Source organism: Rhamphochromis longiceps, linkage group LG3 (genome assembly GCF_057381845.1).
Source record: "Rhamphochromis longiceps isolate RC_006_pf linkage group LG3, R_longiceps_female_GT1.1, whole genome shotgun sequence".
Lineage (NCBI taxonomy): Eukaryota > Metazoa > Chordata > Actinopteri > Cichliformes > Cichlidae > Rhamphochromis > Rhamphochromis longiceps.
Genome location: NC_140559.1, coordinates 37,429,472 through 37,447,564, shown reverse-complemented (window position 1 = coordinate 37,447,564; position 18,093 = coordinate 37,429,472). Strand labels below are relative to the sequence as shown.

At 39.7% G+C, this 18,093-nt stretch overlaps 2 protein-coding genes across 2 annotated transcripts; both read left to right on the top strand.

The window, feature by feature from the left end:
• Positions 1-4,246: 4,246 nt before the first annotated feature.
• On the top strand, positions 4,247-13,521 carry LOC146674466 (E3 ubiquitin-protein ligase TRIM39-like). The gene is made up of 8 exons (XM_085402392.1): positions 4,247-4,380; positions 7,526-8,118; positions 8,288-8,383; positions 10,566-10,799; positions 11,023-11,170; positions 11,267-11,293; positions 11,625-11,800; positions 11,891-13,521. Exons 2-8 carry the CDS (start codon positions 7,537-7,539, stop codon positions 12,260-12,262), a joined length of 1,635 nt encoding a protein of 544 aa, XP_085258518.1. The 5' UTR covers positions 4,247-4,380; positions 7,526-7,536; the 3' UTR covers positions 12,263-13,521.
• An 854-nt stretch (positions 13,522-14,375) lies between these two features.
• LOC146674465 (C-type mannose receptor 2-like) lies at positions 14,376-17,240 on the top strand. The gene is made up of 5 exons (XM_085402391.1): positions 14,376-14,412; positions 14,544-14,909; positions 15,265-15,612; positions 15,950-16,038; positions 17,139-17,240. Exons 1-5 carry the CDS (start codon positions 14,376-14,378, stop codon positions 17,238-17,240), a joined length of 942 nt encoding a protein of 313 aa, XP_085258517.1.
• The last annotated feature ends 853 nt before the right edge of the window (positions 17,241-18,093 follow it).

Here is an 18,093-nt window from a genome sequence, read left to right as displayed (position 1 = left end):
AGGAAGACGTTTCCTTATTTAGTCTGTACCGGTTTGAACTGGGAAAGCTGACACACGAACCTTTTTTCATCTATATAAACTGCTGTGTATCAAATAAACCTTTGAGTTGATTTGGGAAGGCAACCTAAAGCAGTCTCTGTTTTCTTGTTCTCCCAAGCTGCTCCCGAGCTCGTACTAACACGCTGAATGGCATACCTGAGTGTTACTTTAAATAATTAGGAATCTTAGAAGGAAAGGACAGAACTCTGCTTATCGCTCACGCCACGGAGGAAACCCGGGATGGCAATTTCCTTCAACATATACAGTGATGTTCGAGGCCTCGTGGGCAGTCCGTACCATGTGACTGATTTAGGAACTGGCTCGCTGGTTTGTGCCAGATTAGACATAAAATGGGCAGCAAAACACAGCTGATTCCCCATCACTTTGTGTTGTGGAATTGGATTATGTACGTGCTACATAGATACTTGAGCAATTCTACTTGATGGAACGAGCAAGGAAGAGAAGATTTTCTCCTGTCTGGCAACATTTTCATCTCATCTCTCCTAATAAAGTATGCGCACAGTAATAAATATCACGAATGATAAGTACCATAATATAAATGAACAACACCACAGATTCCTATAATCTGATTTCTGTCTTTTAGTTTATTAAAGAGTGAAGCGTCACACACTAGTTTGTGTCATGATTACACAGTTACACAATCATACCAAAACTCTGTCCTGATAGTTTCCACTTTCTCTTTCGTATCAGACATACTGAGACAATATCCATGATAAATAACCATGAAAACAATTTATTTGTTCAGTTTAGAGGTTTACACATCACATCATTATAATCACAGAGCCTGTTTCACTTGAATCGTCCACTTGATGGCGCAGTAGAGCAAATGAATCATCACAGTGCTTCAAACCATGAGTCGACCAGTTGGATGGAAAGCTTCAGTTCACCACAAGGCTTCATCTCACCATCACTAGGTACAGCCTATGCTCAGTGATGTATGCAGCGCTTTAAAGGGCAGCGATGCCAAGCTTTTAAATCACCTTGTGTTGAACTCGGAGCTGAAGCTGGAGTGATAGCGTGTTCATTTGTTTATTTTCTTTCTTCAAACTGCAGATCTGACTGAGTCATTTGAACCATTTATGAAGAATCTTGATAGGCAAAAAGCGATCAAAGCAGAGGTATGAGGTCATAGATTGTGGTGCAGAGCTGCGTTCAGCCATGCAAACACATGCAAAGTTTTATGCCTGATGCAAACAGTTTGCTGACATCTGGGTACTCTTTCCTTTTGTATAAATGCATATTAAAATAAATAAATAAATTAGACAATATTCAAAAAACTTGATGGAGAACAGGCACAGTATTTCACTCCCTGCATGGACGCTTTGCTAAACCTTTAAAAAGCTATAATTGAGCAATGTTTTCATAGCTATGGTTTTGCTTAAAATGTTCGTATTGAAATGGACTCATTAGTTGTTGTTCAGCAATAATGAGCAATGGATTTGTTTTGTGTACCAAAGCAGTTTTGCTATTGTAACTGCAAACTGGACTGCTGAGCCAGTAGATTAAAAATTTGTCAGTTTCGGATTTGAATCCCAAATTTGAAGCCAACACCTGAAAAAAGTCTTCCACACATTTATTATCGCAGCAAGCTGACACTGTGTGTGTTTAAAGCTACAAAGCAGAGATGTCGACCCCACAAGATGCAGTCAGCAGCCTTAGCTCTGTTAGACCAGTAGGTGTGCAGGAGCCCTGTTTTATATGATAGCATTACATGTGTTGTGTTTGAACCTCTGGTTATTTACTTGTTTTGTTTGTTGTTGCATTCTCAATCATAATAATTCTCTGTAATAATAAATATTTTCTGTGACCTTTTGAATGAAAGGAGGAAAGCACAATAAATGTGACCTTTGAGAGGAAATCTATCTGTATTTGACATTTATAAGTGTGCTTTCTTACTTAAAGTGTAACGAGCTTTATATTCAATATTTTATTCTTATTTTTGTATCTTTAAGGTCTTGAGCATCAAGTGGTGTTACTTCTCTCCCACTTAATTTTCACATGTCATATGAAGTGATAAACCTTCCACTGAAATGCTTTGCCTAGCAAAAGAGAGAGCGAGATAAAAAGGAGCCGTGACTCCCTCAAGGCTTTGCAAATTATGATATTAATTTTTTTTTATCAACTTCAAACATATTCCATAACAGGACAGACACCAGGAGGACCAAACATCTAGTCCAACTCTTATACATTTATGGTAATGCGGATGACTTCTGGAAAAAGAGCATTTTTAATGGTTTTAATATGGGTGTGGTATGACTGCTGTAGGCTACACAACTCATGATATGTAGTCAGGAAATGTTTTCTGTCAGCAGTTGTTGATGTGAGCACGCCTGCAGGCACGTAAATGACAGCAGCACAAGGTTCTGCGTGTGCTTTGCATGCAGGTAAATAGTCACATTGAGACAGAAGGCATCAATTATGTCTTTTTTCTTATTGAATGTGAAACCGTATATACATGGGTGTAATTTGAGTCTAGTGTGGACACAACTTTTTTCTGATTTCGGATGCACAGTTAATGCTGATCCCCACCAAACTTTTCAAATCTACTCAGTTCAATTGCATTAAGTTTTGTTTATATCGCTCCAAATCACAACAACAGTCACCTCAAGGTGCTTATTATTATATTGTACATTGTACTGTAAGGTAAAGGCCCTACAATAGTACAGAGAAAAACCAGACAATCAGACAACCCCGCCTTTGAGCACTTGGCAGCAGTGGGAAGAAAAAACTTGTAACAGGAAGAAACTTCCTGCAGAACCAGACTGCATTCCATGTTTCTCTCAAATGTGCTGCAATCTCAGCCTAGATTTATTTATAATTAGCGATTATAAACCTATCCCTGTGTGGAAACTCTCATTAAATACAGTGGAATATTTGAAAAATGTTTACAAACAACTAAATAAGCAATTTTCAACTTATTGACTTTATAAGTGCCAGTTAGGGTTCAGATTGAATCATAGCGCAGAAACAGGTCAGTGACCTAAAGATCAACGGTGACAGAAAGTCTCATTCTTAGGTGATCTCATTGCTGCTTTTGACACCGTGCATCGTGACATTTTAATTCAAAAGCTTCATGACTCAGTTGGTTTAACAGGTCAGGTTCTTGACTAGCTCTCATCGTATCTAAAGAGCAAAGGTTTTTATGTTGCAATTAGCAGTTTTAGATCTGCAAAAATAAAAAATCAATCAGGAGTTCCTCAAGGGTCAGTCCTTGGTCCATTACTCTTTAACTTTTACATGGTCCCACTTGGCACTGTCATAACGAATCAAAACATATCGTAGCGTTCTAATGCAGATGACACACAGCTGTACTTATCACTTTTCCTTCAGCTTATTGGAAATTCAGCAGCCAGACACCTTAGAGTTATGCAGAAATTTGACCGTATTAGCCAAGGATTAAAATCACTTCACAGTACATTATACCTTTAAAATCCTTCTACTAGTTAACAATGCTGTCAATACTTTGCAGCTGTACCCTGTACTTTTAAAATATTTCATATGGGATATGTACTCATCACTTCTTATCATCTGCATGAAACAATTTAAAATAGTAAAGCGCAATATGTAGGATACATATAGAGTTAAAATTGAAATGGAGAAGAAGAAGAAACTTTATGAAACTGTACCACTCAGTAAATTTGTTCTAAAGTCGGAGCTCAACACCTCCATTGTTTTGAAAAGACTCCATCACACGCCAGTCACATGATCACTAATCTGAAAATGAGCTCAAACCAACCAGTTTGGCTCCAGTTTTTATCTAAGAGCCCCAGTGGGTGTGAAACAGCTACTGTAACTCCATTCAGAGATGATATCAGCCAGCCTTGCCTGTACCCATCTATTCTTCCTCGTGGCTTTTATTCAAGTTTGATTATGAAAGCTGAACATGTCCTTTTAACCAGTGCAAAGCTCTGCAGCATTCCTCAGAGTATTCTGCTGTCTAAGGCCTTCGTGAGGAGAAAACATTGAACCATTGGACTTAAACACCACACCCATGAGGTAAACACACTCCTTGCTAGTATGAAACCTATTATTACACACTCCTGTGCACACAAAGTATGTGCTAAACGTGCACATTCATGTGGTATGTAACTAATGCTGGGCTGTGCTGAGAATGCTGCCGTTTTAAGATTAGGAAGTAAAGAGAAACCGGAGCAGGGCTCAGGAGTGGGAGGGATGAATAACAGTTGTGACGTTACATTTTCCTGTTTAACAGCTAGTCCTGTTATCTATTCATGCCAATTTATGCAGCAGGAGTCACCTGATCTGCTGTCAGTAAGAACACAGGAGTGGTTGGATAACTTCCATTACAGAAGAAAAGCTGTAAGTATGAGCAGAAAGTTTTTTATTTAATTCTTAAACTGTGAAACAGATCAGGTCAAGCAGCATCATTAATTCAAAAGAGGAACAGCATGTGCACCCCTTATTGGACAGTTGTTTAGATAGCCGGCCTGCTGCACAAAGCTAAATCCTGAGTATTCAAAGAGTACAGTCATAACACATGTAAAATGTTGCTAGTTGTTTGCATTTGAAATGTAACAAGCTTCACTTGTGTGCTTAAGACTATCCTCTAAAAAAGAAACAGCCACCTGTTTGTGCACTTGTTAACTGAATGCATTTAATTGGTGCCTTTACATGAGCTGCTTCCTCTTTAGTTTTGTAGCTTTCAGCGTAGTTAAAATCCACTCACTGCCCGATCACCTTGTTCCAAGTATGGAATAAATCTTTATGATGACTGAAGTTTGTAATGATTGACTCAGTTAGAGCTGTATATGGCCTAAAAGCCTTCACTGTGTGTGCGCTGCAATGTGTTCTTGAGGGAGTTTGGAGTAAAATGCCTGTTCTTGGCTGGGGAGATTCATATAAATCCGTTTGTGTAGTGACTGCGTAGCAGTTGTCAAACTTAGCTCACTATAAAGATTTTAAAAAGGTGTAAAAAGTTGGCTGTGTCTCGCTGTGGCTTCACGTTACTTGGATAAGAAACCACCACTGCTGTTTTTACACCTTGGTTTATGGAGTAGATTAAACAAATAATATGAAAAGTTTACATTAGTGAGCTGGCTGGCTGATTCTGGTACTTCTGGAGAGAAGCAGTAATTATGCAAAGCTAAGGGCAATAAACTTTCATTTGTTAACCGCAAATTTGGCTAAACTGATTCTGTAACAAAGGGTGTAAAGTTCAGTTTTTACTAATCGTAGTTATTTGGTAATAACTGCCGGGTTGGGTTTTCTTCAGGAGCTGCTTTCCTCATATTCTTCTGTGGTAGGAGTTCTTCCAACACCACTATGTTTGTGAGCATTTAACCCTTTAACATCTAAGTCAGCAGTCCCCAACCCCCGGGCCTCGGACTGGTACCGGTCCGTGAGTCGTTTGGTACCGGCCCCGAGAGATTTGAGGCTCAGGTGTGAAATGTATGGTTTTCAGGGTTTTTATCGGTTTTCAGCGTTATTTTGTTATCATTTTTATCATTAACTCGGTTTTCCTGGGTCTTTTCACGTGTGTTACGAATAAATCTTCTTTTTTTCAGTACCAGTACTAGTTTTATATTGTTGTATTTATCCGCGACACCTTAAAGGCCGGTCCGTGAAAATATTGTCGGGCATAAACCGGTCCGTGGCGCAAAAAAGGTTGGGGACCGCTGATCTAAGTCATTATGATACTCCCAACCCTTAAACCCGTCTACTAGCCTACGTCAGGACCCCAACCCTAATTGTTTAACACACTAGAAGAACTTGAGTGCAACAATACCTATAACTCAAGGCCCAGTAGTGACATATGATGGCCTGTGCATTGCTTTTATTCCCCTCTTTGCCAAATCAATATCAGATCAGATTGGGGAAGCCCAAAAAAACACACAGCCCTTGCCCCTCACCACCTGCTATTAACGTCTAACCCCAACTCTGAACTGGGACAATCAGAAAATGGACTTTTTATTAAATTGTTCTCTTCAGTTTTGTCCATTAGGCAACAAATGTGAACCAAGAGAGGGAACAAAGGGTGAAATTAGGGTCAACAAGGGTTAGAAATAATTCAATTCAATTCCATTTTATTTATATAGCGCCAAATCACAACAAAAGTCGCCTCAAATAGGGACTCACACCTCAGAAGGTTAAGACAGAAACATAAACTGTATATAAATGATGGACATGATCTTTCTGATCTAAAAATCAAAGCCAATTTCTACTAGAAAAGTCACCCTTGGTTTCTCAGACTGTCATCACACTTCTCACATTCACTATGGAAACACCAAGATGATGATAGAGGCAAAAAAGCACTAAGAGTAAAGCTTCAAGGCGGGACCAACCAATGAGATGGTGACAAGTTGGCAACGTTCATGAAGAAACTGAAACAACGTGGACTAAAAACCCAAAACAAACAAACCAAAAAAACCCTGAACACTTGTCAGAGCTGACTTGTCGGAGTTACTGCTCATAAATGACAGCAGTTAACTTGTGTAACTTAATACCATATTTCAGTTGATACATTTTATCTTAAATAAATAATTAATTAAAAACGTATTAATTTTAACCATTAATATCAAATGTACCTATTTCATTGCAGAATTTCCAAATATCTGGATTCACCTTAAATGACTTTGCATAATATTTTTACAGTCTTGCCTTTAAAATAAATGGCCTGTATTTGTATAGCGCTTTACTAGTCCCTAAGGACCCCAAAGTGCACACATTCACACACTGATGATGGCAAGCTACATTGTAGCCACAGCCACCCAGGGGCGCACTGACAGAGGTGAGGCTGCCGGACACTGGCGCCACCGGGCCCTCTAACCACCACCAGTAGGCAACGGGTGAAGTGTCTTGCCCAAGGACACAACGACCGAGACTGTCCAAGCCAGGGCTTGAACCAGCAACCTTCCGATTACAAGACGAACTCCCAACTCTTGAGCCACAATTGCCCCAAATAAAATCAAAACAAATTGCAAAAGTCTTTAATGTTTCTTGGGTTAAATTGCTGCTTTCATGCTTTGTGAAACTAGTCTCACACTTATGAGTTCAGAAGTGCTTTTTGTAGCAAGTCACTATAATTATACCTCTGGTCTCTAAGTAAGATATTTTGATTGGTGGAAGAGTAGACTATTATTATATCACAGTAATAACATGTGGAAAGAATGGGTGTGTTAGTTTGGGAAACAACGACTCATTCATTAAGCACACTGAAGAGTGCAGGGTGTATGCAGCCTGAATTTCAAGAAGTGCATGCTTGAACATATTTACACAATTACACAATTACACACGCACACACGCACACAAGCAGAAGTCACAAGAGTGCTAAACGTTTGTTAATAAAGTCCTTTTGTTGCCTCAAGGTTGCTAAAATAATTTTTTTCTGGTAGTGTTTTCGGATATGAACAATACGTTTTATCGAGCTCTCCTCTCATCACGACATTCAGACATTTGCATTTACTCCCTCTGCCTGCAGCTTATCATTTGACTTCCTCATTTACAGTTCTGCAGGTCATGGCCTCCAACATGCTACCAGAAAAACAGTTCTACTGTCCCGTCTGTGAGCAGGTGTTCACAGACCCGGTGACGACTCCCTGCGGACACAACTTCTGCCAAGCCTGCATTCAGAGCAAGTGGGAAGGCACTGACGTCTGCCAGTGCCCCGCGTGTGACAGGTCGTTCCCTTCAAGGCCTGAAATAAGCATAAATATAGCTTTCAAAGAGCTCGCAGACACATTCAAACAGATGATAGTCTGCTCATCGGCCGCGCCGCTGTCTTCAGCCCAGCCTGGTGAGGTGGTGTGTGATGTCTGTGCCGCCACGTCCCTGCAGGTGAAAGCACTGAAATCCTGCCTGGTGTGCCTGACATCGTACTGTGAATCCCACCTGGAGCCTCACAAGAGGGTGGTCACCCTGAAGCTGCACAAGCTCATGGAGCCGGTGAAGAACCTGCAGGACAGGATGTGTAAGAAGCACGAGCGGCTGCTGGAGATGTTCTGCAGGGATGAGCAGAAGTGTGTGTGCCAGTTCTGCACTGAGACTGAGCACAGAGATCATAAGGTTGTTTCTGTAGAGGATGAGAGCACGGAGAGGAAGGTGTGTGGTGAACTTTCTAAACTGTCAGAACAATTTTTTTATGTATACTTATAAATCTATGGTTCCTCTTACACACACTTAAACACGAATCGAGGAAAAGAATAATGATTCAACTTCCTGTAGTCATGCCAATCAGCAATGCCTTTTCATTTATTTTGTGCCTGATTAGGTCCTTATTAAGAAGAGTGAGGCTGACTTTCAGGAGATGATCCAGGAGCGACTGAAGAAAGGGGAGGAGATCAAAAACTGTTTGAAGCTCAGCACGGTGAGCCACGACGCAAATATTTCTGTCATGTGGTTTGTTGGATTCTCTCTTACTGATTTCTTGTTTTGGTTAAAGTCAAAAAATGTGTTTAGAAAGTCTGACATGAGTTTGGTAAAAGCTTAGAGAGACTTTTACACAAACACCAGTTCTTTAGGAGGCTAGGCGTATAAATAGTTCAGTTAGTTTCATGAAATTAGACCAAGAAGATGTATAATCCATAGACCGTATATAGGACAGATTCACATTCTTAAATGTGGAGCGAGTGAGGAACCTGCTTCATTTTGAACAGCCACCAGGGGCAGCCCTTGCCGTTGCAAGGTGGTGGATTTAAAGTGTGCAAAAATGAAGATGCAAAACCACAGAGAACAACACGGAGAAGAACACAGACAAGCAAATGCATCATGTTGCACAAATGCAAAACTCAAATGAGAGAATAACATATATAGAGGAAACGGGGCACGTGGGAGAAGGGAGAGAGGACAAAAGGCACTCTGTGGAAGAAAACCAGAGAATAATTACACATGACTAAATGCAGAGTGGCGTATAAACACATAGGGAGTGAAAACGGTGAGTGAAGAAGAAACACTTCTTGCATCATGGAAAGTGTGCAGCAGCCTGCACATATTGCAGCATAACTAAGAGAGGATTTAGGTCAGCGGTTTCCAAATCCAAGCCTCAAGGGCCGGTGTCCTGCAGGTTTTAGATGTGTCCTTTATCCAACACAGCTGATTTAAATGGCTAAATTCCTCCTAAACATGTCTTGAAGCTCTCCAGAGGCCTGGTAATGAACTAGTCATTTGATTCAGGTGTGTTGACCCAGGGTGAGATCTAAAACCTGCAGGACACCGGCCCTCGAGGCCTGGAGTTCAGCACCCCTGGTTTAGGGTATGATTTAAGAAAAGCATGAACTAGTTTTTCAGCATCGCTCTGAGACAAGATGTTTGTCATTTTAGAGATATTGTGGAAATGCTACAAAGCAGTCTTACATATGTGTTTAATATGTGCATTGAAGGACATATGCTCAAAAACAACTCCAAGGTTGTGCCATCCAGATTAACAATCTGGTTAGACAACATGAAAACACAAGATTTTTAGGTCCGAGTTCAATAACCTCAGTTTTATCTCAATTTGGAAGCAACAAATTGGAGGTCAGCCAGGTCTTAATGTCCGTAAAATATTCCTTCAGCTTAACTAATTGTTGGATAGATAAAGCTCAGTAACATCTACACATCTATAGCAGTGAAAATGTATGCAATGCCTTGGAATGATACTGCTTAATCAGAATCAGAACAATTTATTGATCCCCAGGGGAAATTGTTGATTAAATACAGAGTGGTGTATAAACACTTAGGGAGTGAAAAAGGTGAGTGAAGTAGAAACACTCAGTGCATCATGGAAAGTCTGCAGCAGCCTACACATATTGCAGCGTAACTAAGCGTTAGGGTTTAGAGAAGCATGTATAATGTAGACAATAGTCACAGTATGAAACCCTCTGGAACTGTTCTGCCCGTTTCTGTGTTGGTCCTTTATTTGAAGACGTAACGCCAGGATACATAATTAATCATAATAGAGACAACCTTGGCTAAATGGCCCATGACATCAGATTGCATTTAGGTCTATGCAAATATAGCCTTCAGCTTACCCCCCTTTCTCTGTGACCTCAGTAGGCACGTTCTGGATGAGACTATGGGCTTAGTCTCTAGGTTCAGGTCCTATTGAAGAACACATGAACAAAATTATGGTTATTCAGAAGGGTAAGGACAACAAATTATCTAGGATATCTGAAGACTTATGATTGACTAGTTTTTTCCCCACATCTTTTATACTATCTCTGGCACAGTCACGTAATCGGATTGATTTACTGACTTAAGTCCATGTGGTTTCTTGAGACATTCCTGTGTAGTCTTTGGAGTGTGATGGGCTACATAGTGCAGCAGGACAGACCAGAGCTGTCACAGAAAGCAGTTTTTAGAGGGGCTGCTTGTATTAAAGGAACATGCATATGAAAATTCAAGGACCCAAAGGTCGTTGTAATACAACAAGACAGTCAGTGGTTTCAATGTCATGGTGGAGCTGTCCAGGAAAAGCAGGGAAGGATTTCAGAAACAGACCATCGAAAAGACCAAGATGATCACACAGCAGCAAACGTAACACATAACTTAATCTTTTCTTTTTCATTCAGGTAAGTGGAGAGATGGAGGTGAAGGAGAGCGATCGTCTCTTTACGTCTCTGATTCATACCATCAAGGAGAGACAGACCGAAGTGAATGCAGAGATAAAGGAGGAGCAGAAGGCAGTGGAGAGGAGGGCGGAGGAGCTCATCAGTGAGCTGCAGCAGGAGATCACTGAGCTGCAGAGGAGAAACACGGAGATGGAGGAGCTGAAGAACACTGAGGATCACCTGCACCTCCTGCAGGTTAACATTAAACTAGGACTTTGAGTTAGACTGATGACGGTTGAAACTTTTTTGGCTTTGGCATCACTTAATTACATTAAAAAAAAAATCTCATCTTTATATGTAGGAAATATTGAATGTGTGTTAAGGGCATTCATTTAGTTTTTGTCATTTTGTTATCTAAAAATACCACATTTTAAATGCCAGCATTAAACTTTCTATGCTCTATTTCTCTCTTATAAAGCATTTGCCCTCTATTACATCACCTCCACCCACAAAAGAGTGGATGGAGATCAACATACCACCTGAGCTCTGTGTGGGGACTGTGCGGAGAGCGTTGTCTAAAGTTGAACGGACCCTCATGAATGAAATGGAAAATTTGAAGAAAGAAGGTGACACAAGCTTAGCAGGAAAAACAGCCTTTTATTTTTGAGATGGAGCTCTTCTTAAAAATGTCAGAACTCATCATCTTACTTTTCTTATGACAGAGATGAAGAGGATGCAGAAATATGCAGGTATGCACACATTTAAATGCATAAATAAATAGCACTGCATTGCTTTCTGTCTTATTCTGTCATATTTACGCAAATGCATGTTTTGCGTGCTTATGTATAGGAATGCTTGTAAAGATACTTTTAGTCATATGCTTAGAGACGCTTTCTTAACTTTCTTAACTTTTGTATCTATTCTTCTATTCTATTCAAATTATGGGTGCAGGATGACTGGTGCATTTCTCAGATGATTTTGGTGAACAAACCTTAATTATATGCAAGCCAATCATGTCTGATTTGCATACCAACCATTAGAAGTTGTATAAGCTAAAGTTATTTTCATTTTACCTTGTAGTTGACGTGGTTTTAGATCCGGACACTGCCCATCCAAACATCGTCTTAACAGCTGACGGGAAGCAAGCGGGTCGTGGTGAGCTTCTTCACGTTGTTCCAGACAACCCCCAACGCTTCGACCCTGTCATCTGTGTTTTGGCCAAGCAAGGCTACATCTCGGGGAGGTTCTACTTCCAGGTGAACTACTTAATTATAAAATCCTAGTAATCCTAGAAATGCAAAACACGTTTTTGATCTCTCTCATTCTCATATTTGGTTTTTAATCAGGTTTCAGTCGGTCAAAAGACCTTCTGGGATCTGGGCGTGGTCAAAGGGTCTGTCAACAGGAAGGGCATGATCACCTCCAAGCCAGAGAACGGCTACTGGACAGTGCGCTTGAGGAACGGCGATGAGTATCGAGCTTTAGACTCCCCTTCGGTCCGTCTTCCTCTCAAGGAGAAACCGGAGATTGTGGGGGTCTTTACGGATTATGACGAGGGAACCGTGTCGTTCTTCGACGTGGAGGCCAGATCTCACATCTACACCTTTACTGGGTGCCTTTTCTCTGAGAAAGTTTACCCCTTCTTCAGCCCGGGCGTTTGCGACGAAGGAAAAAACAAAGGGCCATTGATTATCACAGCTGTCAATCATGAGTCATAGACTGGAAGAGCCTATACCTGCTTTTTAAAGATGCAAGGGATGTTTTATCTTTACTAAACTCGAATATTAATATTAAAGCTTTTTTGGTATTTGGGTTCTATGTAACATGTTTCATGGCTTGAAGTATTGATGTGAATGGTGACAGTGGTGCTTAAATGAAGAGCCTTTCTCTAATATATTTGCTGTTGTTCTAAAAGGTTGTTTTTTTGGACAAAAAAGTTGCACTACCAGCAAGAAATGCTTCTTTTTTGTATATATTGTCTTTTTAACCAATCATCGTCCATGACGTGAAAGAAACCACAACAAAACACAATCTCCTGTTTCAGAAGCAATTTTTAGTTTCTTCTAGCTATTTGGGATTAATTGGCCTCGACTAAGCTTCATCTTTGCATCTTTGAACAGAAAGTGTTTGGGTTCTTTTTAGTTTGATGAGTGTAGTTTAGAACACAATGTTTTAAGAAACATACAACATTTTAATGCGCAGATTGGAGTATAAGGTGCAGGAATGCCAGATGAGATGACGATGCAGGGACTCGGGAGGTTAAGTAAGAACTATAAGTCATCCTAAATATAAAATGAATGACTATAGAAATCAATTTAAACTTCATCTGACTTACACTCAGAAACATGCAACACTAACCCTGTAAAGTCAAATGTATTAGATTTGGCCCATTTTAAGACATCAGTATGATTTTTGAACCCTAACCCTCTTTATTTAAGTTTTCAAGATAAACAAACTGTAGACAAAAATGCCAAATGTAGTACAAATCAAAACTCCTATATATAATTTGATATTTAATTTATTCATTTTTAAATTTGATGAACACTTCAGCTGCAAAACATTAGAATTTGCTGGCAATTATTTCATGTTTCAGGCTTTACAGGGTTAAAATAAAATAAAGAATTGAGGCAAAAAATGTGAAAAAGCACAAAAACATCTTTAATGTTAAATGAGCGACAAACTTAATGCACTTAAATGCTTGACAAAAATGTCTTATTGTATATCCTGCCCTTTTCATAATGCAGCAGAGATCCAGAGCACTGCTGCCACACCTGAATTTGTATACAAATTGTATTTTAGTTACACAATGTACTTAACGTTATAATGTTTAATGGTGCTCACTAATTCAGTACAGTGATGGAGAGACATATGCCTTTGAGTCTGACCCTACTTCACTTGTTTACTGGTGCTTATTTATTATGGTTGTTGTTAGTTAATTTAAAAAAAAGCGAGAGAAATTGCCAGAATAAGGCTGTGACTATGTTTTGATCAGTTTTTTGTGGTGATTTGTTTTTTAAATAAATATTTGAATCAGTCCCAGCAGGACTACGTGTGTTTCCATGTGCTTTGCATTCACAGAGGCCTTCTGACTAAGGATAAATGCTGCAGGAGGGATTATTCGTCCTCTATGAGAGAGCGAGGACTTCTGAGTTATGTCCTCCTGCTTCTGATATGAAAAAATGCTTATAGGAAAATCTATGATAAGTTATTGTCTCTGCAGCTTAATCAGCTTTTATGCTTGGCACATGTTGAACAAATGCAAAGCACAATATTCAAACTTTCTTATCTTGTACAGGTGTTATGGCAAAGTTACTGCTTACGAAAGCATTCAGTATTTCGAGTCATCTTTCTTCCTCGACATGATGGATGTAATCCAGTCTTAAGGAAAATATAAAAGATTATCAAGAACACCTAATGAGATAGAGTCTTGTCAGTTTAAGCAGCAAATCTCTCAGTGGAGATGATGAAAACTGTGGAATTAGTTCGTTTATGAATTCTTACTGTTAAATGTAATCCTCAGTTGAGTTTATGTTTGAGACGTGTCCGAGTTTGCTGGAGGTCACAGACATGCAAAACTCTTTTTCTTGAACAAAAGTAGATTTTTGCATCCACCTGCAAGGACACAAGATCCGGAAATCCATGCAGACACCTGCTTTGAATTTGCAGATTCAAGAGAAGGCTGCATCCAGCTTTTCTCATCAGAGCTGTCTCCTTCACAGGTAGGAGTTATTGGGGGCTTAGATTATTGTGTATCCTTGGCCTGACATTTGAATGTAATCCATCTTTTTGTGTTTTTATGAGTATACATTAATCTCTCTGAAAGCAGAGACCATGGAGAAGAAGATGTTTTGCATCTTTCTATTCTCTGGTGAGTACATTTTCTCTCTTGCCTTTAAAGTTAATTGATCTACATCAATACTGAAGTGTTGAAGGACGGATGTAGAAGGCATAAAAGCTGTGATACAAATGTTTTTTTTTAATCTTTGGCATTACACACAGGTCTGTGCCATTTCACCTTCTCTTACCAACGTCCTCTGTACCACTTTATCAACAACCCTAAAGACTGGCTCACTGCCCAGCAGTACTGTAGAGACATGTACACTGATTTGGTAACCATAACTGATGAGCAGGACTTGGAGGATTTAGCAGGTCTGGTGGGGTCTGGTGGTCCCTTTGTGTACTTAGGTTTGTACAGAGATTGGGGCTGGTCAGTGTCTGAAAATGATGACTACAAAGAAGGAGAACCTGCATACTGGAACTGGGCAAGTGGTGAGCCCAGTGTTCAGTCCTGTGCAAGCATGTCAGCAACAGGGGGATGGTATGCTACACCGTGCAACTCCACTTTAAGCTTCTTCTGCTACACTGGTAAGATTTTTAACACTTTTCTTTGCTGTTTACCTTTTGTGTGAGCCACAGTCCATACCACAGTTCCCCCCCTGCTTTGAAACTAGAGTCACTCTTTTAAAACTTAAAGTGAGAAAATTATAAAGAACCAAATCAGAAATGATGACACCAAACAAGCACATTAGAAGCAATTACAAGCAAAATGCTTATGAATTATGGTACAGCAACTTTTTGCACTTTGTTTTATAATATTCTGGAAACCTTTGATCTAACATTGTGCACCCCGGGATCATAATCATTATGTAATTCGAGATATTAAAATTATTCTGCTGACTAACTGAGCATTTTTTCCCCAAACATCTGTTTTTTTCTGTAGCACTTGCCACTGCCGTTTCTGAAAGGTTTGTCCTGATCACCAACACCATGGACTGGCTCTCTGCTCAGAGCTACTGCAGGGCTACGTACACAGATCTGGCCCGAGTGCAGAACCAGCAGGAAAATGACCTGCTGCAAGCCTTGGTGACAAACCAGCAGGTGTGGATCGGCTTGACAAGGATGTCCTGGAGGTGGTCTGATGGAAGCGAACCCTCGTTCATACCCTGGGGACTCTCTGTGATAACGTCAGCTCAACTCAGCGATTGTGGTGTGCTTCAGGTCAGCAGCAATCCTCTTGGGATGGTCCAAAGGAGCTATGCTGAAAAACAGCCCTTTATTTGCTACACCGGTAATCATTTCTTTCTTCTGTCATAAACCACAAACCGTGATTTGTATGATAGCCTTTTAAAAATTCCCTGAGGTCAAAATCATTATCAGTGACTAACCCTGTACTATCAAAATAAGTAATTTTGATCACTTTTTAAATTTGTTTTCCTAAATCGAAGAAAATGTTATCCATTAAGGTATATATTGGGTTTATTTATAATCATTATTTATAATCATTTTCAAAGAGTGTGTGTAAACATTGTGGGATCAGCAGTGCAATGTAGTGGCAGAAATTTGGAAGGACCAGTTCCTGAAATGATGATGAACTAAAATTAAAGAGGAATTTATAATCTTACCAGCTCCGCGGAAAAAGACATTGGTGCAAATGGAGCTCAGTGCTGATGTGGACATGACAGACCCGGGTGTGAGGGAGTCTGTCTTGAAATGGGTAAGTTGTGTAGAGTCATAAAATGCCAAGTAAAGTTTTTAGTAATGAGAACAATTGCCAGATGTTTTTGAGGTGGACTGAATATCAACTCTGTAGGTCACTGTAACATCAACATACATTTTAAATGGACACAACTTTATTAGACTCTTTTGTACAAAATTTAAAGGCGACCATCTATTCTCACTGGACAGTTTATCACATACAGTGTAGCAGTACTCAGTTGGACTCATTTTTGCCTTCAAGGAGTTTTTATTTTTCATGGCTTCAATTCAACAAGTTGCTGTAAACATTCCTCAGACATTTGACTCCATATTGTCGTAACAGCATCACACAGTTGCTTCAAATTTGTTGCACATCCATAATGTAAATCTCCTGTTCCACCACATCCAAAAGGTGCCCTAATACATTGAGATCTCGTCACTATAGAGGCCATACAGTGAACTGTGGATACAGTAGATAGGCATGGTCAGGAACAACATTTAGGGATGATGTGGTATTTAAATGATGCTTCCTAGTACTAAGATGCCCAGGGTGTTCCCAGAAAGTGTCAGATTCTGACTTTCTGAATGTCGCATCAGAATCTGAGAAATATCAAACACTTTTCTAATCTTCTTTTGGCCTAATTTGGTGAGCCTGCGTGAACTGTAGCCTCGGATTCTTGTTCTTAGCTAACAGATGGGGCACCCAGTGTTGTCTTCTGCTGCTTTAATCTATTAGAGATGCTCTTCTGCATAACTTGATGTAACAAGGCAGTCTTTTCATTCTTCTCTGACCCCTGACATCAAGGTATTTTCAACCAGAGAACTTCAGCTCACTGGATATTTTCTCGTTTTCAGAGCATTCCCTGTAAAGCTTAGCTATGGATTGTTGGAAAATCCCAGCAGATCAGCAGCTCCTGAAATACTAAGACCAGACTGTCTGTCACCACCAACAATGCCATGCTCAGTGTCACTTAAACCCCCTTTCTTCCTCATTCTCATACTCGGTTTGAACTACATGCCTGAATGCGCTGAGTTCCAGCCATGTAACTGGATTATTAGATTTGCTAATGAGTGTTTAAATTCCGATATAACCATTACATTTTTGTTTCTCTTACACAGGTTAAAAATAACCTGGGCGGTACATCTGATGACCTAAACGTGAGCTGGTGGAAACCTCCAGAAAAGAAATACCTCTTAAAGCATCAGAAATGTCCCCCATAGTTACCACTGTTTGTTTCTGCAAAAAAGAGGCTCAATATCATATATTACTTTTATCATTTGCAAAAGTGAAACCAAACATGATTGATTTGTTCTTTATTTCTTAGGTTATATTTGTATATTTCCTTTTTCTGTTGGAGAGCATAAATAAACACGAAGGAATGCAAACTTTCAGGGTTATTTAAGGTGATGAACGACTAAAGAAGACGAGTTGTGTTTGTCTCATCAGAGAGAAATATCAGATCTGAAAATTAGCATCTACTTTGAATCGAGCTCAAGTAAACTGGATTTCCATGTAGTTTGCATACATCGAAGCAGGCCTTAGAGGACTTTTTCTAAATTGGTCATGAGGTGAAGTTAGAATAAAGTACAAGCCATTCTATAGGGAATATTTAGAACTGACTTCTGGGCTAATGCCATGCTTAAGCTAACTACGAGATTATGCTACTCAGGCCCATTTTGGTGTAAATCTGCATGTTAATTGGGGATCTTTCAAATGATCTTTATTAATAAAAAGAACACATCTGTGTAACAGTAGTTGAGGACTAGCTTTCCAGTTTTAATATTTTGTTAATTCATTATTGTATTTAAATTATATGAAGATCGTTCTCTTGTGTTAAGACTGTGGTACATACAATAATTCTTTGGTGTGATTCGACTTTAGCTTGGACAGATTTCCCATTTATTTATTTATTACTGATCCTGCTGTGTGTGCAGGTTGAGTGGCTGCTCGCTTCCACTACGCTTCTTCCTCTCAGCGACATCAGTTTCCAGTAATTTGAGGAAAAGTACAAAAATTCCCAGATTTCTGTGGAAATGTTCTTTCTTTAATGAAACAATAATAATAAAGAGTGAA

Bases quoted from the DNA above. Each gene is read 5' to 3' on its own strand.
- LOC146674466 (XM_085402392.1), top strand. From the start codon at position 7,537: ATGGCCTCCAACATGCTACCAGAAAAACAGTTCTACTGTCCCGTCTGT. The intron at 8,119-8,287 runs GTGTGTGGTGAA...GTGCCTGATTAG, and splicing joins ATGAGAGCACGGAGAGGAAG to GTCCTTATTAAGAAGAGTGA. The intron at 11,294-11,624 runs GTATGCACACAT...TTTACCTTGTAG, and splicing joins GAGGATGCAGAAATATGCAG to TTGACGTGGTTTTAGATCCG.
- LOC146674465 (XM_085402391.1), top strand. From the start codon at position 14,376: ATGGAGAAGAAGATGTTTTGCATCTTTCTATTCTCTG. The intron at 14,413-14,543 runs GTGAGTACATTT...CATTACACACAG, and splicing joins TTGCATCTTTCTATTCTCTG to GTCTGTGCCATTTCACCTTC. The intron at 14,910-15,264 runs GTAAGATTTTTA...TTTTTTCTGTAG, and splicing joins AAGCTTCTTCTGCTACACTG to CACTTGCCACTGCCGTTTCT.